We start from the raw sequence: 25,613 nt of genomic DNA, 5'->3' as shown, positions 1-25,613 counted from the left end.
TGAACAACTTTTTGTCCGATATACTGGACATAAATTGGGCCTGGCAGTAACACACTGTCCAGATGGATAATTTTGGCAGATACTGAATGCTACAGGTTAGCTGGTAAAGATCCTTCAGATGGGCTAAGAGCTCATTCAACTAGGGGACTGGCAACTTCAACGGCTCTTCAGAGGGGTGTCCCAGTGCAGGACGTTTGTGCAGTGGCCACCTGTCATGCCTGCTGGACATATCTCTGGACCAGGAACGACCTCTCCATACAAAATGAGTTCCGTCCATAGAACCACTAGACCATTCTACTCAAAATGGAGGTTGGTCGATGCATTGCCCGGAAAACGACGTCTGCATTTTTCACGTCGTTAAATTTCACGTGATTTAGGTCCATCACATGTATCACGGCAGTGCGTACATAAGCAGTGTGGAAACTCCGATCGCTGCTTCTGATTAAGTCAACTTTGGCGTTTTGGTAGCTGAACTCCGGACCTGCGTTCTCGCATTCCCTTCAGCAACTTCTTTGGCCTATTTTGAGCGTGTTTCCTCCCCACGCTAATTCCGGGGCTGCGTGTATCCTGTTCGCGTGCCAAGTCTCCACGCGGACGCTGTCTGCAAGCGCGGCTGTCCTGAGCTGCGTGAATCCTGTTGGCGTGCCAAATCTCCGCGCGGACGCTGTCTGCAAGCGCGGCTGTCCTGAGCTGCGTGAATCCTGTTCGCGTGCCAAATCTCCACGCGGGCGCTCTCTGCAAGCGCGGCTGTCCTGAGCTGCGTGTATCCTGTTCGCGTGCTAAATCTTCACGCGGAAACGCTGTCTCCAAGCGCGGCTGGCCTGGCTGCGTGTATGCTATCGCGTGCAATCCTGCACGTGGTTTTCTGAACTACTTTGAACCTTTGGTACCTGTGACAGTTAACAGGTGAAATTCTAATTTTTGTTCTTCGTGGGAAAGGAAGTATTTCATGAACTATTGGAAGGTGATTGTGCACAGTACTTTGGACGCTATCCTGTGTTGCACCAACCCGGTATCTAGCGAGAGCCTCGTGCCGTTCGGGATAAGTCTCCCTTACTAATCTTCCCTTCCTTATCTTCCCTTCCTTTGTCGTTTGTTCAACTCCTGGTTTTCTTCAAGAAACTTTTGTGGATTACTTCAGTTTTGCCATAAGGTCAGTGTCTGAATTAATGCTAATACTGTGTTATCTTAGTAATTCGATTGGGACAGTTTCTTATGATACTATATCTATCCTAGGCATACTTCCTTCATAATTCCCACGCCCTTTCCAGTGATCCATCTCTCTGCCTGTTTCATTCAGTCAGAGAGTTGTATCATTTGGAAGGTCTAATTTGACTTACCTACAATCAAGTCGTGTGAAAATAGGATCCGGAAGAGCCCTACCAAATTGTATCCTTTTTTGGTTACCGTATCCTTTTCAGTTGATACATTGGTGATTTATGACACCACCTGGTCATCTATACACACCTTTGTGAAGCACTATTCTCTAGATTCAACATCATTTCAAGGTGGTCTTTTTGCCAAAGCCGTCCTTCATACAGTCCATGATTAATATTTTCTGGTACACTCTCCTCCAAATTCATACTGCTGTGGGATGAGGAATACGTGGAAGGACACAATCCATTTGAAGCACAAGTTACTTACGAACTGTAACCTTCTTTCGATTGAATGTTCCTCCCACGTATTTCTAATCGACCCTCCCTGCCTACTCCGCCCTACAGTTTACATCAATTGCACTCCGAATTCCTTGAGCTACAGGTCTAAGAACCCCTGGTCAACCACTCAGCTGGTATATCGAAAAAAAAAGAACTGAAGCCAACGGGCGAGGCTCGAGCCCTTTATACTGCGGATGATGTTGACGCTCGACGGCAGCCCTCGAGGACATCGACATCGCCTTGAGCACAGCGTCCCCTGGTGATAAAATGTTTTCCGAAGCAGCAAAGCTGAAGATACGACATATCTAAGATGAGGAATACATGGGAGGAACATCCAATCGAAAGAATGTTACAGTTGGTAAGTAACTTGTTCTTCTACACCTCTGAGACCTTCTTCCTCGTCCCAGTACTTAGAGCATTATGGAACTCGAAGTCCCTAATGTTCTTACGCCTTTTGACATCAAAGGCTTCAATTTAACAATAGGCCATGGGATCATTAGGGAAGTTGGAGGGGTCTCCCAATTGTCCTGTCCTGAGTCCCCTCTCATGTGATCCTTCCACAGAACACCAACCTCGGATTCAGGAACCGTCTGCCTTTCGCTGGACACATGAGAAGGGTCCCAGGTCGGAGTTTTTGGGATGATCACTTCTCATTCATCACAACTACCACTCCCACTCTAGAGAGTGCCTCACCTGCTCCACAAAGCGCCTCCACAGTAACACTCCTTCTTTCCTCCCTCCCTCCTGCTAGTCTCCGTCATTTTCCTCTTCCGCCTCCAACTAACACTTCCTGCGTCATGTTCCCGGGTTTATATTCACCTCTGTCAGGATTGAAACTCTTTCCCTGGCCAATTTGTCCCAGGCTCCCCCACCCTGGGCATGTATAATGTGTAAAGTCATAAATGGCAGGTTAAGCCCCAACCATTTTTTCCATCCTGGCTCGCCACATACTGGAGATGGCAGCCCAGGAAGGCCACTGTTCATCTTCATGCTCCAGGGAACTGGTCCGAGGTGACTCGTGGTAAACTCTTTAGGGTAGAGTGGGTCTTTCTCCCCCTGTTCGTCTAGGGGGCCATGCAGTGTTTTGTGGCCTTGCCTTCTTTGTTTGGCAGCACTGAGAGGTCCTCTGCGGTGTATGGGAGCGGAATCTGTCGTGACGCACCCTTGCATGCAGTGTATTTTAGTTGCAAAGTTTCTGCTTCCCTTCTTACCGACAATCTTTCTCGCTCAGTTTCTCTTCTGTATGGTAGTTTTTCTTGGCTTCTGATTCTGATGTCTGAGCTCTGAATGCAATAGAAATGCACTTAAAAGCATTGGACATTAAAGGCAAGGCTGGAGCTATGGTGGTCTGCATAGAAACATGCTGGCACATGGCAGGGGGACAGGAATTGACCTCTGGACATTTCCACAATCTTCCCACCTGCTCTTGTAATGGGTTCTTATTCCCATTTGACAAGGCAATATATTGGGTTGGTCACACTGGTTTCTTGGTCCACCTTTGCCTCCTCTGACCTCACCCGAACAACCACAACTACTGCCGCCCATTTCTCTTGATGCTTCTCTTTCTCTCTATTGAGTTCCCTCCTCATTGGTTCCCTGGGCCAATCTCCCTCTGCTCTCCCCGCCCAGGTGTTGTCCTGAACCGCAGAATATACAGAAGGGAGTTTAAGATCTGCGCCTTTTCCATGTTGTGTTCTGCTGCTTATCAGTAAGGCAACCTGCGTTTAATGGTATATGGCGTTCAAGGTCCAGTTCATGCGATGACCTTATCAGCCTGTTAGCCCGCTGGGGAGCCTTTTCTTGCTGCTGTTCCAGCTAGATTGTGTAAGTCCCAATACTATTGTCAGCCTGTTCAGCTTGTTTGTGCAACTGGACAGCTGTCTGCAGCCCTTTTCCAATCAAGTACATTGTCCACAGAGCGCTTGGTATGCATGCAGCCTCCACCGTTGGTGTGTTGCAGGGCGTGTCTCTCCTGCTGCATGGCTGATTGCTGGTTCCTGAGCTGCCGAGTTTTTGCTGCTCCCTATACTGTTGGCGACTGTACTCTGGCTCTTGGTTACTCGGGGAAGCTTATTTTCTGCCCTTAAAGGTTCTTCTCCTCCGCATGGAATGATGGATACTGTATTTTTTCTGAAATTAAAGCAAGATTGGCCAGCATCATGTTAAAAAGGTATTGTGTGATGGTCTGAGGTACTGTAGGCAAACACGCTGGCACTATGAAATGGGTCAAGGATTGGGACCCATTCCCAAATGCCACCTTCCCCCTCTGTGGTAGAACATGCTCTGGTTTTCACCCTGTTGGGCGTCACACTGCAGGCTGAGAGGTTTCCCTATCCCACTGGACTTGGTCATTTTACTGAGCTTGTCACACACCTCCACCCTTTCATCTAAGCCATCCTCATGCCCAGGGCTACTAGCTATCTCGCCACCCCATTAGGAGGGATTGTTTTTCTCTTGTATTTCCCAGAGGAACTGGAATAACTGGAAATCCGTACCCAAGAGAACTTCTTCTGGGAATCCTGGCATTGCTATCAGTGTTATTGCAACATCTTCGTGTGAACGTCTTACAGCAGTATTGGCCTGTGGGTATATAGTCTTGATCCCATGTACAGATGATTTCAGACTTTGTTACCGGGTGTAGTTCTTCCAGTATGACAATATCTGCTTCAATGCCGTTACGGGGGTTCCATGTGATAATGTCACTGGGGGAAAAGTCTCCATGCAGGCGACTTTTTTTCCTAACCCCTAAAACTCTTTACTAAAATATTCTAGGAGGGGTATAATTATATATCATTATCTGGAATCCTAGAATATTTGGGGAACAGGTTTGGTTTTCTGAAGGGTGCATTTTTAGGGAAATGTCGCCACCTGGCTGCCTTTCCCCTGGCGACATTATCGCTGGATACTGTTACGGGGAGGTGAAACCTCTGGTCAGTTTTGCTGATACTGTATATGGCCCACTGTCCTAGTTTGGCCTGTCTTCATGGTCTCGAAACAGGTCTGCAATGTATTCTGGATCCTGTGGTTCCTCCACCCAAACTATTTGTTCCTCTTCTTCTCGGACTGGGGTTGTTATTGAGTTGAGAAGTCCAATTTCCATCAGATCTTTTCTGGGCTTCTGCATGCTGAATTAAGCCAGGTGCCGGGGCTTTCCCATAGCCATAAAGTTTGTGTACTTCTGGACAAGATGGAGGTATGAGCCTACGCAACTCTGTTGGAGGAGGAAGTCCTTGTCCTAGAGTCGATGGTTGGATTGGTGGGGCTTGACCATCTCCCTAGCATTTTCGCTCATTTGTCATGGGGATACTGATCAGTCCTTCAGACTATCAGTACTAGGGAAAGTGTTTACCTTTTTGTTTTTTTATTTTTTACCTGTTCGGGTAACTTTCTAACAGTGCACAGAGCATCTTACAATGCAGTGCAGTGGGGATACTTTTGCATCACACTAGTCTTATACACTGGGGATTTTGGGTTACTTTTATATGTGCCTATAGACAAGTTGGTGGCAGCAGATTTCTGCAGTATTTTTACTGTGCGCATTCACATCTGGTGATTAAACGAGGCTAGTGTCCTAACATGGCCATGCCATGAGATTCTTTGCTTGTTCTTTGGCCATAATGTTTCTTGGCATTCTTCCTGCATTATCAGGTTAGGAAATCCCTTATATAGCATGCATTTGCCTGGGAAAGCTACTGTTTTCGCAGTCTACTGCATGCTTATATGTGGTGGACCCAGGAGGTGGGCGAGGACTGTCTGTTCCAATTCCACATCCATGGTGCCAGAGTGAGGGGTGTGTGAATAAGTGAAACCCACAGTGGTCTCTGATTGGACCACTGCTGGCTGTTTGGATGGTGAAGATCCTTGCCATTGGTGGGCTTGAAATTGCTTTCAGCCAGGATTTGGGATAGAAAGAGGACTCCTGCAGCTATTTCTTCACATAAGTGTTGGCGCTAAGTAGCCTATGTAGAAGAGCAGCCGACTGAAGATCCGTGGACAAGACCCGAAGAGGCCGGGCATCACTTTCTGCGTTTTGCCGGTGACGCCCTGCTGGACTACCTGATCTGGAAAGGCCCTCTGTGGTGCTTCAACCCTTGGACTGGTGCGACCAACCAGTCTCTTCGCCTTCTCGAGATCCAGCCGTCCAGAGCCCTCAGAATCATCCCTGGACCACCCAGTGGAATGACCAGCTCTCCATTGGGCTACCTCGACAGAAGCCTTACTGTTCCGTGTTTTTGTCCGGAACTTCGGTGGTCGCCAGCTCGTGCCACAAGTCACCTTCTGTCCAAGTTTGAGCTTCCCAGCATCAAGGGGTTCTGTCCTGCAAGGTCTACATAAACAGCGACTGGAGATATGCCTGCTGCTTCCTTTGTGCAGTGACTGTTGCTGGAACCAGCCTTCCACCATCTGGTAGAGTGTTCGGCATAGGCCTTCATCTGAGCCTGCTGCATTTCGTTGTTGCAAATGTTTGCACTCAGCTCCTGGACCCGACCGGAAGAACTGTTGCACCAGCAGCTCCTGGGCCTCTTCTACTGGATCCAATGGCAGGAAGATCTACCTCTAGCGACTCCCAGTTGACCAGCCTAGTCAACTGGGAAAATTGGAATCGGGGCGGGGGAGGGGGGGTGAGCATTCAGCCACCCCTGTCTTACATATAATCCTTCTAATAAAGTTTGCTTGTTCCATTCCATCTCTTTTTGATCGTTTGATCCAAAAGCTGTTATAAAGGATAGGAAATAATCTTACCTGTAATATTTTTCAAGTTTTCTGGAACATTTTTTACCAGCACAAGAAGTTTTATTTTATTTTTTGCCACAAGGCCCCATTCAACACAGGGATTGGATTTAAACAGTCCTTGTGCTCTGGTTTTACTTACTGCATCACTAATTGCCTTCTTTCAATTGAATACATTATTGTATGCATTTCTACAAACCTAAGTGGGCTGTATATGTTTGATAACGTAGTGTTGTGTGATAATACTGCTTGCTTGTTTCATTTTTGTAGTGTGTTTCTGGGCCTATAATAAATAGTGTATTTTTGTACTTACCTTTAGATGGTTAACTGATGTGCTTCACTGTGTGGACTCATTGTGGACCCCTGACCCCACTCACTTTCTCCTGAGACATGACCACTTAACTCCACGCTTGCCTTGATTGGGTTTGGCTAACCTTTCAGAGTATCCCTGTTTATAAGAACTATGGTGGCCTTCAATAATCTGTTTATTCTTTTTGCTCTGTTTTTATCCTTCCTTACTTTTTGAAGGTAAGGGAAGCTGAAGCCATCAGCTTCACTTCTCTTGCCTTTTGCTCACTTTTTATGGGGAACTGATCAGTCCTTCAGCCTATGTACTGGGAAACTGTTTACTTTTTGAATGCTTCTATTTTTATATTGCACACAGCATCTTTTAATGCAGTGCAATGGGGATACTTTCATATCACCCTACCTTTTAACACTGAGGGTTTTTGGTTACTTTTGTATCTGCCTAAAGACAAACTGGTGCCAGCAATTACATTGTTACTATTTTGGCCTTATGTTTGGTGTGCACATTTGCGTTTACCGCAAATGGCTACTAAATTTGGCTAGTGCCCTAATATGGCTGTCCCATGAGATTATTGCTTGTTCTTTGCCCATATTGTAGTATAGCCGCCTTCCTGCGCTCTTGGGGTCAGGAATGTCCTTGTAAGGGGGGGTGGTGTGGTGGGGGGGGGGTTGTGTGTGTGTGTGTGTGTGTGTGTGTGTGTGTGTGTGTGTGTGTGCGTCACACCCAGGAAATGACTGGTGCCAGATGTGAAGCCAATAGGCGTCGGAGATTGGACCACTACCAGCTGTTTGAATAGTGCAGATCCTTCCCATTGGTGGGCTTGGACTTTGGATAAGAGGAGAACTTATGCAGCTATTCTTCAGATCTACTTTGGAGCCAAGAATCCCTCGAGGAAAAGCAGACTGTTAATGTCCCAAAAATGACTCCTGAAGGGGCCCAGGGTCGGACTGGGACAAGAAATAGGCTCGGTCACCCAAAAATAAAGTGGCTCACGACCCTTAACCTCTGATGACATCCACTGAAGTGATGTCATTTGAACCCACCCCAAAGTGAAATTATGGGAAGTGATGAAACACTACCTTTCATCCCTTGCTAAAGCAGGAAGTGGCATCAAATAGCATTGTTCCTAAGTACACTAAATTACTGTGAATACTAGCAGACATCCAAGGCCAAATGATAGAAATGTTATTGTATAGCACTTACGCCTAAGCTCTTTTTTATAGAACAAATATGCATACAATATCACCCAACCTGTGTTGGTACTCATTTATCGACCTAAGAAGGATGAAAGGCTTTTTGAAGAAAAAAAATAATTAAAAAAATAAATATTTATTTCATTTTTTTTCCCCCCAAACCGGCCCAGGCATGGGCAGAAACCGGCCCCCACTCTCCAGGGATGATTTGGGCCCGGCCACGGGCCGAAAGGCCGTGGGGCCAATCCGACCCTGCCAGCATCCCCTCCATTGTCTGGCCCGGTGAAGCTCTACTCTTCTGCCTGATCGCCAAAGACCCTGAGCAATCTCCCAGCCTTGGACTAGTGGGGCCAACTAGTCTCAACGCTTTCTCGAGGGTCCAGCCCTTCAGATCCTCCGGAGGTGTCCCTAGACTGCTTCGTCGACGGACCAGCTCCCTTGTGGGCTACCTCGCCAGAATTGTCGCCATCGAGCCTGGAACTTTGGTGGACACCAGCTTGTGCCACAAGTAGCATTCTCCCTGAATTTCAAGGGCAGTTACTGTCGCCTGCAAATCGTGATGGTCACTGGAACTCGCCTTCCTCCATCCTGTGAAGTGTCCTAAGGAGGGCTGCATTGTTGAGTTCTGCATGTCTTTGCCGACCAGGGTCACATCTGGCATGTGTACCCGACCAGAAGAATCTTTGAGCCTGCAACTATTGGGCACCTCTCACTGGAGCAAAGGGCAAAAGATTTTACCCCCAGCGACTCCCAGACACCCAGACATTCCATAAGGACATCTGGGGAAAATTGAGGGGAGACGGGTAAGTAAGCATCAGTGTGCCTGTCCACCCCACCACCCAATACGCCATAGGTTAACATTGGGAAGTCCTGTTGTCGCCTGTCTCCCCTCCGCTCATATTTGGTTGTCGAACCTAGGTCCGGTATCCTGCCCCTGCGTTGGCATTGTGGTTGGCCTTGGGGTGTGGAAGAAAGGAGAGAACCTATGTATACTTGGGTAAATTGTTGTTGAAGTTTGAAACTAATCACCACCACAAGCCCAGTGTATCCTTTCTAAAGCCAACACTTACTTGTGAGAACGTTGTGTTGGACCCTGTGACTTTTGGGCACAAGTCCACATTCATCTCAGGGTTTGGACTTCTAAAGTTAGGATATTGCACTGATACTCGTTCTCATCATAGTTCTGCATTACTGCATTGTTCTGTTGTTATTTGATTAAGTAGAAGTGAACTTAGTGGTGATTGTAGATATTTCTATTAGTGTTGTGGGATAATACTACCTGCTAGTTTCATTTTTCAGTGTGTTCTAAAGGCCTAAAATAAATAACTGTGGTTTTATAAGTCACTGTCTAAATTGAATTGTTTGCCATACTGTGTAGACTCGTTTTGAGCCCCTGACCCTCTCCTGAGACTAAGCCTTCACTGTTCATCCACGTACCTTGATTGGCTTTTGACTAACCTGCTGCGGTCCCTGTTCATCATAACTAGGTTGGTCTCCTGATATCTGTCCACCAGTCTAGAGTCTAGAAATCCTTAACAGTGTGCATTGGCAGTTTGTATGCATCTTTGAGTGTCTGTTAGTCTAACTGCCAGACAACTTTCTGTAAGTTCACTTCACTTCTACAAACGTTTTGTTGGCTAGGCACATGTTTAACAAGTCTCTTACTCGATGAAACATCTGGCATGGTGTCTCTTCCTATCTGAGACGTGATATTTAGGCCATATGCCAATGTTTTTCCCGGTCTTGATCCAATCGCTCCGAAATGCCTTGTTTGAGTTCTTCATATGGCGTTCTCCCATCTGGTTTGAGGGTGCGTGAAAGGCTTGTGGGACGTCCCCTGTCACCAACTGGGCGATGTACCAGGTCCACCAATTCCTATGCCAACTGGTCATTTTGGCCACCCTTTCGAAATTCACAAAGAAGGCAGCCGAGATCTCCCTTCTACCAAATTTCTGTCAAATGGCTGGTGGTGCTGCAGGTTGCTCTCTTCAGTCCACAATGAACCACTGTAGGCCAGTATTAGTCTCCTGATGTTGGCGACTGTTGGCCAGTTGGTGTTGATATTGTTGCCCTTTGATTCTGCTACCCTGGGCCAGGGGTCTTCGTCGAGTTGCTAAGCTTGCCCTACTCTTCTTCCTCATTCGGTCTTGATCGATTCCTCCAATGCTGGAAATCCGGGAGCTTGGACAAGCAAATATTCCGCTACCTTTGGCTAGCTTCCAATGATTTGTTTCTCTTTCCGGATCTCTTCCACACAAGTTTTCTTGGCTTCTTGCCCCATGGTGCTCTGCTCTTCTGTGAAACTGACTCGGTCGGGTTGCTCTCTGCTCTGTTGCTGACTCTCCTAGTCCTCTGATTTCACATCCATGTTCCTTCTTCCTTGGGCAACCTCTGTATCAGGGTTTGCGTGATCCCACGATGACACCACTTGACTTGGATGTCGCACAGACGGTACAAGGGTTTTCATTTTTTTAGCAGTAGTCCTAATGGCAGTCACTCTCTATTTACCCTAGTGAAGGGGCTATCCCACCCTTCCTCAGATCTTCCTCGGCTCCAGGCTGCTACTAGAGATGGGTAACACGTAGTACCTAATACGCTACCTTCCTATTGGGGATGGCTTCAAGGCAAACACTTTTTCTATTTGAACTTCCTCAGGTAACCATGTAGAGGTTCCTAACCAATGGTCTTCCCTGGAAATTATTTGTGCTTTGCAGACACCCTGGGCCTTCACCCTTACAGTTCCCTCTACACACTGTCCTTTTCCCTGATTCTTTCTACTACTCACCCTCTTTTCCCTCTACTCTCCTTCCTCCTACTTCAATCACTGTCTCCCCTCACTTTCACTCATGCTCCATCTACTGTCTCCCCGATGGTCCTGCTCTACTCACTACTGCTTACCTGATAGCTGTCCCACTAAGGTCTATGTTATTAAGTCACTGGAACAGGTCAGTGTTCAAACTTCTTTATTCTGCACATTACACAAGTAAAGTGTTCATGTGTAATGAGGCACCCATCTAGGACCCTCCTTTGACATCATCCTCATCTCTCAACTGAAGACCTTCCAACCTCCATCTGCCTTCATTCAAAGTTAGAATTAAGTCAACCGTTTAACTATATACATGTACAGATACACCCTCCTGCACGGCTGCTCTCCCCCTGCACTGCTTCTCCCCCAACCCCTGCACTACTGCTCTCCGCACTACTGCTCTCCTCCCCCTCTGCACTGCTGCTCTCCTCACCACCCCCTGCACTGCTGCTCCCCCATCCCATGCACCGCTGCTCTCCACACTGCTGCTCTCCCCCTCCTCTGCACTCCCCCTCCTCTGCACTGCTGCTCTCCCCCTCCTCTGCACTGCTGCTCTCCCCCTCCTCTGCACTGCTGCTCTCCCCCTCCTCTGCACTGCTGCTCTCCCCCTCCTCTGCTCTCCCCCTCCTCTGCACTGCTGCTCTCCCCCTCCTCTGCACTGCTGCTCTCCCCCTCCTCTGCACTGCTGCTCTCCCCCTCCTCTGCACTGCTGCTCTCCCCCTCCTCTGCACTGCTGCTCTCCCCCTCCTCTGCACTGCTGCTCTCCCCCTCCTCTGCACTGCTGCTCTCCCCCTCCTCTGCACTGCTGCTCTCCCCCTCCTCTGCACTGCCGCTCTCCCCCTGCTCTGCACTGCTGCTCCCCCACCCCATGCACCGCTGCTCTCCACACTGCTGCTCTCCCCCTCCTCTGCACTGCTGCTCTCCCCCTCCTCTGCACTGCTGCTCTCCCCCCTCCTCTGCACTGCTGCTCTCCCCCCTCCTCTGCACTGCTGCTCTCCCCCCTCCTCTGCACTGCTGCTCTCCCCCCTCCTCTGCACTGCTGCTCTCCCCCCTCCTCTGCACTGCTGCTCTCCCCCCTCCTCTGCACTGCTGCTCTCCCCCCTCCTCTGCACTGCTGCTCTCCCCCCTCCTCTGCACTGCTGCTCTCCCCCCTCCTCTGCACTGCTGCTCTCCCCCCTCCTCTGCACTGCTGCTCTCCCCCCTCCTCTGCACTGCTGCCCTTCCCCCCTCCTCTGCACTGCTGCTCTCCCCCCTCCTCTGCACTGCTGCTCTCCCCCTGCTCTGCACTGCTGCTCCCCCACCCCATGCACCGCTGCTCTCCACACTGCTGCTCTCCCCCTCCTCTGCACTGCTGCTCTCCCCCCTCCTCTGCACTGCTGCTCTCCCCCCTCCTCTGCACTGCTGCTCTCCCCCCTCCTCTGCACTGCTGCTCTCCCCCCTCCTCTGCACTGCTGCTCTCCCCCCTCCTCTGCACTGCTGCTCTCCCCCCTCCTCTGCACTGCTGCTCTCCCCCCTCCTCTGCACTGCTGCCCTTCCCCCCTCCTCTGCACTGCTGCCCTTCCCCCCTCCTCTGCACTGCTGCCCTTCCCCCCTCCTCTGCACTGCTGCCCTTCCCCCCTCCTCTGCACTGCTGCCCTTCCCCCCTCCTCTGCACTGCTGCCCTTCCCCCCCATTGTCCCCCCCCCCGGCTCTTTCATAACACACTATTCATACAGAAGCACATTCCCATCTAGTACCACCTTCTCTCACTAGCCTATACCTAACCTTGCAGACCACACTGTAATATTGTCCTACATGCTCCGCCTTCTGACCTCAACCGAGCAACCTACAACTTCTGCCTCCCGTTTGTCTCCCCATTGGTCATCCCTTCCCAGTCACCCAGGGAACCAGTGAAGAGGGTTATTTATCCAATATTCTCCTGCTCTCCCCACCCTGGAGGTGCTATAAACAGAAGATACAAAATGGTGTTTAAGCCCTGCTCCTTTTCCATATGTGGGTCTGCCGCGTCTCACTAATGGCGTCCTCCTTTAATGGTTTATGGCGTTCAAGATCCAGTTCATGTTGGAGCCTTGTTGGCCTGTCAGTTAGCTGGGGAGCTGTTCCCCGGCTCTCTCCCAGTCAAGCACATTGTCCACTGAGCGCTCGGTGTGCATGCCGCCCTCCTCCACTTCTGACTCCCGCAGTCCCTGTTCCACTGTGCGGCAAATTAATGGCTCCTGGGCTGGTGAGGATTTTCCTGCTCCCCATATTGTAGGCAAGCACTTCGAGAAGGGGACGGGATTGGGGCCTTCCAACTGTTACCTTACCACTCTGGCGTAGTACTGGCTATGGCTTACACCCTTGTAGGCCTCCCACACCAAGGTGAGAGGGGTCCCTGTCCCCAGTTAACAAGGTCAGTTTAATGACCTTGTAGCATTATCTACACACTAGAGAATAGTTGGAAGCCAGCTTAACAAAAATGTATCATGGTCGCTACTGGTTATGTAAGATCATACAAAGAAAAGCATGCTCTTTAATATACAATTTAGTTGGTAAATGAGGCTTAACTGAGCCCTAAAATGTAGAAGGCATCACACAATTGGAATTTGGAAATGTTTTCAAAATTCCAAAGTTAGTCCGTGCTTTTAGAGTAGCGGTTGCTTTTTAGGAAAGCCAATCGGGCTCCTTTGCAACCCTATGGTTCACCTCCAAGTGCTCTCACAGATGGCCTCAGGAACACATACAATCTCAAAGACTGTTTAAGGCTTTTGATTAAAATATTTGAGTAGGGTCTCGCTATGGGGCACCCCCCATCATTTCCAGCGCCGCAATCCTAAAATGGTCATTATATAGATCGGTAACACCTGCTAGCTCAAATCTGGCTGGCTACTCATGTGGGCCTAAAGGCAGTCGTATTATCGTTTATTCCCTCTCTGATTTTCTAGGTGGATTGTAACCTGGGGTAGCACAAGAAAAAGAATTTTAAAAAGTGGCGCCTTCCAATCACCCAGGTCTCACTTGATTTGTATTCCTCTAATGCTTGTGCTCCTCAACCTTATGTTTTCCTTCCTTTCCTTCTATTCTTCTCCTTTCTCTGCCTCCTGCTTGCCTCTCTCCCCCACTATTCAGATCTCCCTCCGATGTTGCTCTGTCTGCTGCTACTCGCCCTCCCTGCCTTCTGCTGTTCACTACTGTCGGTCTAATACTCTTTCCTCCCTTACTACTTTCCACTATTCTCCCACTACTCTTCTCCTATTCTACACTCCACCCCTCCTATCACATTCACCTGCATTACACTCTTTCACCTTTCTCAGTCATCCTGACTCAAGATTTTCTTTTTGCAACTTTCCCTCAATAGTTTTCTATGGAACCTCATTCTTGTTGCTGGTTTTGATCCTGTCCTGACTTTTTGAAGGGAAGTAAAGCCTTCAGCTTCACTTCCCTTGCCGTTTGTTCATTTGTTATGGGGAAACTGATTATGCCTTCAGACTATCTGTAGTGGGAAACTGTTTCACTTCTGAATTCTTGTATTTTATTATTGCACACACATCTTTCATTGCAATGGGGATACTTTTGTATCACCCTTGATTTTTACACATGGCATTTTCTGGTTACTTTTATAGTTGCCTAAAGATAAGCTGGTGGCAACAGTTTAGTACCGTTGTTGCTTTATTTTTGGTGTGCACATTCGCATATGGCTACTAAACGTGGTTAGTGTCCTAAAATAGTCTTGCCACAAGTTTTTCGCTTGTTCATTGGCCATACTTTTGTGCTTCTTCCTGCCATTTTTAGGTCAGGAAAGTCTGTACTTATAGGGTCATGGACTTGCCCAGGATAGCTGCAGCTTTCGCTGGCGTGTGTGTGTGTGTCTGTCTGTCTGTCTGTCTGTCTGTAAACGTCTGGCCATCCCAGGAAGGGTGCTGGGACTGTCTTCCCCGTCCCCATCACTATTGCCAGAAAGTGTGCTACTCGGGCAGATATGAAAGCAGTAGTTGTCTCCGATGGGACAACTACTGGCTGTTTGAATGGTGCAGATCATTAAAATTGGTGGTGGACTTGCTTCCAGTTTGGATTTTTGCTAAGAGGACTCCTCCTGCAGCCATTATTCAGATCTACGTTGGAGCCATGAATCCTTCGAAGAAGTGTAGCCCGTTGGTGACCCGAGGACGACTTCTGCAGTGGTCCAGCAACCTCTCCAGTGACCAGCCTGGTGAAGCCCTGCTCCTTTGCCAGATCTCTGAAGACCCTTGTCTGTGCTTCAGTCCTAGGACTAGTGGGACCTACTAGTCTCGATGCCTTCTCGAGAATCCAGCCCCCCAGAGCCTTCGGAAGTGTGCCTGGACTACCCGGTGGACTGACCAGCTCTCTTGTGCGCTATTTCAGTTTCCTATGTTCAAGAGAACCTGTCCTGAAGCAGCTTCTGTGACTGCGATGGAAAGAGGCCTGTCATCGCCTGCAAACGGTGATCGTTGCTGGAACTCAACTTCCTCCATCCTGTGAAGTTTTATGGAGAGGTCTGCATCGTTGAAATCTGGACTACATTTGCATGGATTGCATCTTGCAGTTGCACTGACAGAAGAATCTGCAAATTTGCAACCACTGGGCACATCTCGGAGGAACAATGGGATTGCGCTCCGATTTGACCCCACCCCAGTTGACCAATCATGATCCCTTCACAAAATCAGAGTCCCGGGGGCTAAGTCCTCCATAGGATAATATCTGGTCCCTAGGTCTCCTATCTCCTTCTTACTGAACTTTGGTTGTCGAACCTGGGTTGTAATCTGCCCCTGGATTGTCCTTGGGTCTGGAACACAGAAGACTACTTAACTGCCTTGTCATAAATTGTTGCTGAACCTTTAAATAGTTTAAAACTATTCTGAATCGCCACCACAGGGCCATTGCATCACTTTAGAGAATACATATCTGTAACAAACCTTGTTTTGGAATCTATGCCTTTTGGGCATTAGGCTTGGGGTTTGGATTTTTATAGTTGATGTTAAAATTAATGTGTAGTGTCCCCCTTTAAGACCCTGTCTTCTTGAATTTGCGACTGAGTCGGTCAGGAGTTTCCATCTGAGTTTGGTTAACCCCAGCTTCACACCTGGCGTCTGGACATCTTTTGTCAAGAGGTTCTGAAACTGATGCTTGGTGTCTAGTGACTCAGTACATTCAGTGGCAATGGGTCCTGAATCTGGTTTCTGGCGCAGCTAATGGCTCTGCCTTCCAAGCCAATGTATAGCTGTGACTTCAAGATTTCTAGGTTGGAAACTGCCTTTTTTGGTGGCCATACTTTGGCCAGACCGATGTGTGAGCTACAGGCCCTACGGCAGAAAGGCTTTGCGCTGTTGCCAACCCCAACTTATTTGGCTCTGCACACATTCACAAGACACTACTGTTTAGATTCAGATGCTAGGGCAGCTGCCTTTTTGGAGGATCTGTGGTGTAGCAAACCCTTGGTTGTGATCTCCACCTATTTATCATGGTTCACCCAAGGTGCCTCCTTCCAAATTCGTTAGCCATTGCTGTGATAGTGTGCCAAAGATAATCTTCGGAAGTGATCATATTCTTTGGAAGAAAGAGTTGCATACCTTATGGGTAACGTTGACTTAAGAGGTACAATATCTACTGTGCAGATTCATTATTTGCCCACACTTCCCGCCTCAGAATGCAGTGCAGTCTTCCTGTGGATTGAAGTACCCATGGGAGTGTTGGGCCTGGGCAGACAGTGCCACAAATGTCCTGTAGATCATCACTGACAATCAAGGTATAGAGGACATCCTTGCAGATGCAGCTATGGGTGGTAAAATTGACGCAGTCTGAGCGTGACACAAAATGTTCCAAAGGCCCTAGCATGCAGGATCTGCCTTTTTAAAGATGAGGAATAGTTAGCCAGAATCACATGCAGTACCCTTTGGGAACACTACACACAATTAAGATTACAAGTGTAAGTACTATTTCACCTTTGGTACAAACCTGTACTACGGTAATGTGGTAGCAGTGGCTGAGCAGCCAGACGTATCTCAAGAGTAATGTGAGCAGTACAAGAGGTCAAACAAACACTTATTCAAGGTTTCGTGGTAAAAGAATATACAATTATTTACAGTCAGTTGGAAAACATTCCACTAGTAAGAGCAGCTCAATATCACAATCTAATATACTACAAAACACAACCAATCAGTTTCTGAACAAGTTAAGTTCCCCTGAAGTGGGAGCAAAATGGCACTTCACTTACTTTAAAAAAGAGGTAAAAAGACGAGGTTAAAAGAATTAAAGCACAAATACTTTCCGAGGTAGGGCAAATAGTTTGTTCACTACAACCAGCAATTCAATAGGCCAGGGCCAAAGTCAATGGTTCATAGTCTTGGATAAGATAGCACAGTTCTGGTAGTAAACGGTTAAGTCTTTTCCACGGTTTGTAGAAGTAGTTGGTCAGATGAAAAGTTATGTCGGATTAGGGAAGGACAAGCCTTCAAAGTTGGAAAAGTTTCACAAACTTTCATTGCAGCAGAAAGGATTTCTTGACCGCACTTGCACAGTACCTTTTTAATGAAGAAGAGCTGTAGTTGAGGCAGTTGTTCCTGGCAGTTCTTGCAGATCTCGCTATTCCTGTGCTTCAGTCGTGGGGACAAGGAGGACGTCGGGAGGCTCCTGCACTGCCCAGGGAAGAGGCCACAAGCTTGGCAAAACGTCAGTTTAAGGTGAAAGTGCCTTAAAGACCACAAACTAGTATCCTTCTGACTTGCTATAAGGTTTTCAACAGCACTCTGAAGAAAATCCGACCAGTATAGAGACTGTGTCCAGGTGACTTGCAAGTTGGTTGTTCCCACCAAACTCAAGGGAAGAAGTTAACCTTGAAGGGCTTCTCTGTCAATGGAGTTTCAGGCAATTCGGACCTGCAGCAGGACCTCACCGGTGGATCAGGAGTTGCAGCAGTCTTCCTTTAGCTCGTCTTTGGTTCTTTCGTTCCAGTGGTCTACTCTGCTTTCCAAGTCCCAGAGACCTGCTTTTAAACAGTTTTCCCACATTTATTCCAGCCTAGCTGCCACTCATCCAGCAGGGTGGCTGTCCTTGCCAGACAACCAGCCGGCCAATCACGCCAGAGTGCATTCAGGTCTCCTAGGAGACTAAGCACAGGGAGTTTCTGGCACCTCCCTCACATCCTGTCCACCCCAGACACTCATGCGCCAGAGGAGGACTTCAGCACTGAAGCCCACCAAAGGCCAACGAACAAAGGGACCAAACCTAGTTTGGCACGCAGAGTTAAACACAAGAAGGACCTTTCCTAAAAGAAACGGCGAAAAAAGTCTGTTTTTACAGAGGTGTTGGGCGCCATATTGAAAAACATGGCTGCCCCGATTGTTGGCTACCGGTGTTCGCGGTCAGGCAAAATCACCACCAGCCATTTCAAGAGGGAAAGGGTTACATTTGATTGTTAATTGAGTATTTAGACTCAGGGGATGCTATGCAACCCCTCCAGCACTCTATAAGAAGATAGCGTGTGCTGGGGTCTGTAAATAAAAAAAAAAACAAAATTTAAGTCAATTCAAATTGACATGCTCTGGGAGACGGTAGTCAGTCCCAGAGAAGGTATTTAAACCGTGGCAAGTCTGAAAGACATCCCTGTGCCACTGCACTGAAGGTGCTGTGTGACACACAAGAAAAAGATCATGCCTATGGAGTTGTTTTAAAACTCCATATCCAAAGAACAAAAAGTAAAACACACATCAAAATACATGAGTGGGGAAAAAAGGCTCACACTCTTTCCACGTAAAAATTTAAATCCTAGAAATCCAGCAAAGTTGCTGGGGGTCTCCAAAAGGTAAGGGAAATTAGCACATTCCTGAGAATTCTCCCTAACAGGAATATGCAGACATTGTATCCATCTGAACCAACGTTATTCGTAAGGTATGTCAGTTGCTCATTTAGTTAACTGTTGCTTTAGCACTCTATAGTCGGCTATGTTGTTCAGTATTTTGTGCATTTAGATTAAGAATTCCTGTCACACTTGTACAGAAACATGAAATAGCTGCTTTGGGTCGGGCCAGAAGTATAGCTCAGAGGCAATGTGTCAGTCTTGGAAGCAAGACAAGGCAGAGCAACACTGGTTTGAATCCTGATACTGCACTTTGCGACTCGGCTCCCGTACTAAGCATGTGCTAAAAGATTCATACATGTTTTAATGGATTAATTTGGTAATTTGTTTTACAGGTTGAAACAGATGTTGAATGACTTAATGCGACAGCAACAGGAACACCAACATCTGGAAAAATCACAGGGAAAGGATCAGTCCTGCAATGCACCTCCACCTTCCTCACCCACTGTATTTTGTCCCTTCAACTTCACGTCCCAGCCAATGAACTTTTATAACATGCCTAGCTTTGCACAGTTTCCAGCACTCACACCAGGTACCTAATGATGTTTTTAGTAACCATCTGAAATCGATAATTACTTTCGGTACTTGTGTCTCAAAGGAGGGTTCAAGATGAGATATGTATTTAATATGCCTATGTGATAGTGTTTTGCAAATTAAATCGGTCTCCCGTTGACTTTCATGGAGTGCTTTGTTGAATATTAATGTTTTGTTGTGTGCCATATCTTTAAGTAGCCATGCTCCATTCTATGTTTGCTCATTACTGTTACCTGAATTGAACATGCCTTCTGAATTAGATGTCAACATTAAAGAATAGCAAGAAAAGGTGGTTTTTAGGTGTATTCAAAAAGTGAAAAATGTCACTTAATTCTTTGACTCTCCTCCATATTCTCCCATAAGTCCCTTTTTATTCTGCCTGAAATTAGCCAGAAAATAATGGTCAAGTGGCAGCTAGATTGATTACAATAGCCAGTTTTCAGTAAACAATTTACTGGACTGCTAAAATCCAACAAACAAATCGAAGCTGCATGAGCTGCCCTATTGCATAGAGCACAATATTGGCACAGTTGAAAGCCCTGTGTTGCGACTCTGGGGTGAGTCCCCTATTAGCTTGTCCGTACTGATTCCCTGACCTTTCTCCACAGTAATTACTCACCCAAGACCTCACTGTGAAGAAACTTCTACAGAGAGATGTATTGGATACATTTATTAGACACAATACATCCCAAACAAATGAATGAAGAGTTCAACCTACATTATTGTTTTCTCTAAATTTATAATGATGGGGATACATTGTATCATGTTTATAGAACCCCCCCCCAATTCCCTATGAGGATCTTTATTCCATACCATCTACTTTAGATCCACAATGACTATGACCCTGTATTTCTCAAGTATATCTCGTGAATATATAGCATACACTTTTGGTGAATTTGCAATCCCAGTGGGAATATGTATTTGTGTTTATTCTTGATGTTACATTTTATTTTTGATGATGCTTGGACTGTATTGATTTTGTTAATGATCATGACAAGTTCTGAAGTGTGTACATATTATTGTAATCATCTATAATGATATATACTGCCCTTTTTCCTCCTTGGATGTGTTAACTTCCACTGTGTAAGGTTCACTAATACCCATTTACCAATTTCATATTGTCAAGTTAATATAACATGAAGATATGCATACTATTTTTACACTAGAAAGATGTATTGCTTATCACTCTCAAATTGGATATATCTATCACATTTGATACACTAAGGATCAGAATGTACAACTGTTGCTCCAGTATTATTTATATTGTGATATATCCCATTATGTCACATTCGCTATTTTCTAATTTCTCTTCACTCCATATGTCTTAATGAGCACCATGGTGTACTAATACATATACCCGTCACGTCTGCACTATTTTCTCGCAATAGAGGCTATTTCGGAATACATGATACATTGTTCATTCTTAGCCGCCCGTTTTCCCACACTTCCTCCTACTTGTAGGCTGTGTTTTTACACTGTCTACTCATGACACCTTTCCCCACTTTATTCTGTGAGGTAGCAGCCATCTTTAGTTTACTACTTCATATATTGTATTTAGAGGCAGGACTCGTACTTCCTAGTTTCTCCAAATAAATCGCGCAGTTTACCATCACTGATTTTGACACATTGCATTCAGTTTGCCTGATCGTTAGTATGAAACTCACTTAATCCTAGTATTCAGACTGAATGAGGTGTGTCGTGTTGGTAACCTCCGCTAGTCCATCTATTATGTCCAACTGCAGTAAGGCACCCATTGGTGCCCGTTTTGTCAAAATGGCCCGGTCTTCTTTTTTCGCCGTTTCTTTTTGAGATGTACTCCCTGCGCCAAACCAGGTTTGGTCACTTTGTTAGTTTTGTCTTTGGCGTGATTCACTGGTGAAGCCCACCTATGGCTCCAGCGGGTCTGGCAGGGGCAGAAAGTGAAGGAGGAGCCCGTACCTCCCCGTGCTTAATCCCCTTGGTTACAGGAATGTGCCCAAAGGTGATTGGTCAGCTGGCTGTCCTTGGAGGAAAGCCACCCTGCTGTGTGATTGACAGCTAGGCTGCGAATGAATGGGAGAAAAAGGTGAGGCTTTTTGCTTGGAAGGCAGAGTTGACTACTGGACGAAGGAATCCGAAGAAGAACTTGGAAGAGACGCCTGCTGCAACTACTGGAACATTGGTTTGCCCAGTGAAGCCTTGCTGCTGCGCTGAAGCTCAGAATTCGCCTCGACTAGACAAGCCCTGCAAATAACTTCTGCCATTGGGTTGGTGGGAACAATCGTCCCCAAGACAAGTTCATCTGGAAATCCTCTCGGAGCGGGCTGTACTGCCATTGCTGCTGCAGGAACCGATTGCCAGGGAGAGGAACACCAGAATGGAGTGAGTGTCTTTAAGTCTGACCCGAGCTCCAGGACGATCCTCTGGACTCCCAGGCAGCAGGACTGACCAAGCCTGAGCCACCTCAACAGATGCGAGGAAAGTCCATAGTGGTATCCGAGAAGCGCGGTGGTGCTATTTGCGAGAAGCTGAAACTGCGATATGCTGCTGATCTAACGTTTGCCCATTGCTGGCGCTGACCTTCCATTCGTAGGGCAGGAGTCCCCAGACGTTCTCTCTCTTGTCCCCACAACTGAGGCCCAGGAACACAGGATCTGCAGACCTACACAGGAACAGAAGCCAGCTGGAACTAATTTCTTCAAACCAAAGGTACTGTAAAACGAAGGGCACTTATCACTTGTTATGTAGCCTTGATAGCTCTTAGTTGAGACTTAACTTGGTTGCTTTTGCATAGTTGTTGGCAGCTTTGCCCCTCACAAGCCTTCCCAGCTTGTGGCCCAACAGCGATTTAATTTTCTACAAAGACTTCTAAAACATTGTGCAAAACTTTTTACCTACCTGCAAGAAGTGCTTCAGCTCACCTAGACTTTTGCTCAATTAACATTGGCTATCCTGGCTCCCTGAAAGACTCTTCTTACCTCTGTCTTTGTGCTTTACCTTTCCCTCAGGAAGGGTTCATTTACTTTGTATCGGAGAGTTCAAAAAGTACTTACCTGCTTAAGAATATTTGTTAACCTTTTGTTTTATTCCCAAAAACCTTTTCTTTGACACAAAACTCAGTATTGCTCTAAATATGCCGGTTATATATTAATGGCCACATTGTCCTAGTTATTTAAGTCACATCGGGGTGTAGGAAGTATCTGTGTGCCATCCTAAATGGGTGTCTACTGATTTACTGAAACTGAGAGTGTGTATTTTTGAAGTATATTTTTGTGTTACATATGTTTGCTCCCTTCTGGAGAAGGCTTATTCAACTGACTGTTAAATTAATAAATAAGTGTTTAATCAAGAAACCTGGAGTGCAAGAGTTTATTTGGATACTTGTCACTGTGAATCTCTGTATAAAAACCCTACAGCTCACATTGACCCCTTTTGAGATAAGCCTTGCTGCTCAGCCAAACTACCAACCTGTGTAGTACAAACTTATACCAACAGTTGGGTTACCTATTACCAGGAGGACAAGGTTGGTGTAGTCTCCCAAAGGTTAATGCATACAATCTTGCCTAACGCAGTCCTTAATGGAACCAGGTTATAAGACAATAGCCGAACTTCTAATCGATTATGTCCTCCAACAGATTCCTCATCTTTGATATGTTTGTATCTTGTTTTTCAGTTGCACAACATTTATGCAAGCTGTGCGGTATCAGGTGATGTCCCTCGACGGTTACCATTCCCCCATCTGGACGTGATGTTGGTGATAGTGTAAATAGCATGCACAACGCCCATGGTCTCAGTTCAGTTTTTCCACATGCACAACACCCTCTCAGAACGGTTCGACTCACCTCAGCGATTCCCTTTGACTGAAGTCATACTTCTTTTGGGGATTTATCACAATGTCGAAAACTGACTTCAACAGATGTGCGGACTATGACTCGAACATGTCGATCACTAATCCACACAGGAGTTGTCTCTGGTGCCTCGCGATAAACATGAAGTCGTCGAATGCGGCTCCTGCCAGTCGATGACCAGTAAGCCTTGAAGGAGAGACAGTCAAAGCTCACCATAAGTTTCCATCTTCCACACCCAAGAGAAAATCTTCTGAAGGTAAGAGTTCCACCAGAGACAAATCTCCCAAAAACACTCCAAGCATTAGAAGCAATCGAGATCCAGGAGTGACTCCCGTCACTCTTCATCTTCGTCGTCACGGAGGAAGTCTAAGAAACAACGCCATTGTTCGTCGTCTTTAGATTCCTCCTACAACACTAGTCAGTACGGTATCCCGAAAAAAACGCCTCAGTGGCTGAGGAGTTTCTGTGAGAAAATGATGGAAGTGCTCTCGAAGGTGGCCCCTCCTGGTCCCTCGAAAGAGCTGAAAAGGCTACTGATCCCAAGACTGGCAGGGAATCGAGTAATGTTTCCACTCCCATGCCCAAGAGTCCAAGTGTGAATGCCTCAGGGATGTCGTCTATAGTGACGTTGACCGCTGAGATAACATCAGAGCCAAAGGCTTCTGTGACTCCCTCCTCAAAGGAGTCGATGGGTCATTCGACGTTTACCTCAGAGTCCACTCTGACAATGAAACTCCAATCTAAGATGGATTTTTTTCAAATCATTTGGATCCATCTTCGAGGAAGAGGAGGAAGAAAAGGTCATACCCTTTGGATATGAACGTTTTGGAACTCCTAAGTTTCCAGAAGAAACGATCTCAGATCAATCTCATTTTGAAGACTTAAATCCTAGCATAAATGTCAGTGGTCTGGATACCTCCTCTGAGGTTTAATTTGACACGCCAGATATCCCTTCTCACCCAGATGCGGCCTATAGGATGGTCCTAAACGGAGTGATCGACTATTTGGGTTGGGGATGTCCTGCAAAGGACATAACCCAGGATGATCTCACAGATATCTTAGCTAGAGAACCTCCTAAGGAGCCTGTGCTGCCCTTCCATACAACACTAAAAGACCGCCCTCTGTGCACCCTGAATTTCTTTCCAGGCCCCCAAAACCAGAGTGTTTGGTACAGGCAGCTACCTCCACTTCAAAGGCTGCAGTTTATCCGACCATACCCTTGTTAGGGACAATAAGAAATATGACCCACTAGCAAAAAGAGTATATTCTGGAGGAAGCATGGTGCAAAATACTCCTATACATTGTGGGATGTAATTGTCCCAGCAGCAGAAATCGTTCCTGAAGGGGAAATGTGTCATGGGCTTTATAACCTCATTAATGATGGTGAAGAGGCCTTTTGTCAATATCTTCAGTCAGGCCTAGATGAGTCGGACTGCATTGGCCCGGTGTATGGGCTCTAGATTTGCTTGGCTGCATAAGTTTGGCTTTGCCCCCGATATCCAGTCAAGGCTCCTGAATATGACCTTTGATCAGAACAACCTATTTGGGCCAAAGGTGGACGACCGCCTAGAAAAGCTACAAGCTTCAAAGTCTACGCTAAATCTTTGGGGCCTCGGTAGTTAATTTTGACTATGCAATTTCGAAAAATTGAGAACCTCAATACGATGTCTTCGTCCTCGACACCGACGACTCCTCGCACCAGTTTTAAGAAGTGCAAGGAATGTGACTCAAAAATGTCGATCACGGATCCACATCGTTCTTGCCTGTGTTGCTTGGGGGAAGGCCACGACACCGATTCCTGCTCTAAATTTCCGGTTATGACAGGAAAAGCCCTGCGAGAACGAAAGGGGAAGTTACAGGTAGGAAAGTTGTCCAAACCTCATAAGACCACACCCGATCGCTCTCCAACCGCTGAGTCGAGAGAGAGCTCTCCTCGACGCATGAGAGATTAAAAAAACTGTCACGGTCCCATAGTAGCTCACGCCATTCTTTGTCTTCGATGAAGCGATCGAGGAGGAGGCACCATCGGTCGCCCTCCTCTTCATCCTTGTCAGGCGAATCCCCAGAGAGAGTAAAGTGCCTGATGAAACAGTCGATGCCTGCGGAGTGGGAAGCATTCAGCTTAGAAATGCTCAAAATATTTGAAAAACAGGGCAAGCCTCTGTCCATGCCTTCTGTTGAAGCCGGAAGAAAGTGGTCTTGACTCGACACTTGCGCGCCCTCGAGCCCTGCAAAAAGATTAAGACTACAGGAGTAAGCAGTAAACCCAATTGGTAGCAGTCTGTACCACCCAGATTTACTTGGTAGCAGTGGCTGAGCAGTCGGACTTCTCTCAAGAAGAGTAGGGCAGTATACAGAGCATACACAATAGGGCTAAAAACACAGTAGAGCAAACAAACACTGACCAGAGCTTTGTATAAAAAGTATATGATTATTTATTTAAAACACACTTTAGGCAATATACTAGCACTCCAAATCAAAAGCAAGTTAAAACACAGTCAGGTAAAGTATACACACCTCCCTTGATAAATATCAGACAAGTCAGAGTTAAAACCCCACGATTTGTTAACACAGATGTGAGCGCATAACCTGATGGCACTCCAATAGTTCAGTTAAAGGGAGAGAAAAAGACAGAGCATAGAAGTAAAACAGGTCCCAACACTTTTAGGAGTTCTCAGCAAGCGAATAAAGGCAGTATAGACTGTAGA

General features: G+C 46.8%; 1 protein-coding gene across 5 annotated transcripts in view; it reads left to right on the top strand.

Moving 5' to 3' along the window:
• Positions 1 to 25,613, top strand: part of PCM1 (pericentriolar material 1) — a 2,166,942-nt gene that overhangs the window by 1,081,407 nt on the left and 1,059,922 nt on the right. For all 5 annotated transcript variants that reach the window (XM_069631563.1, XM_069631561.1, XM_069631564.1 and 2 more), the window contains one exon: positions 18,880 to 19,076. In XM_069631563.1, coding sequence (XP_069487664.1) covers positions 18,880 to 19,076 — 197 coding nt within the window. The remainder of the gene's footprint in view (positions 1 to 18,879; positions 19,077 to 25,613) is intronic.

This window comes from Ambystoma mexicanum, chromosome 6q (genome assembly GCF_040938575.1).
Source record: "Ambystoma mexicanum isolate Mex_15411 chromosome 6q, UKY_AmexF1_1, whole genome shotgun sequence".
In the NCBI taxonomy this organism is placed as follows: Eukaryota; Metazoa; Chordata; class Amphibia; order Caudata; family Ambystomatidae; genus Ambystoma; species Ambystoma mexicanum.
Note: the sequence above shows the minus strand (reverse complement) of the source record. Positions and strands in the feature narration are given on the sequence as shown.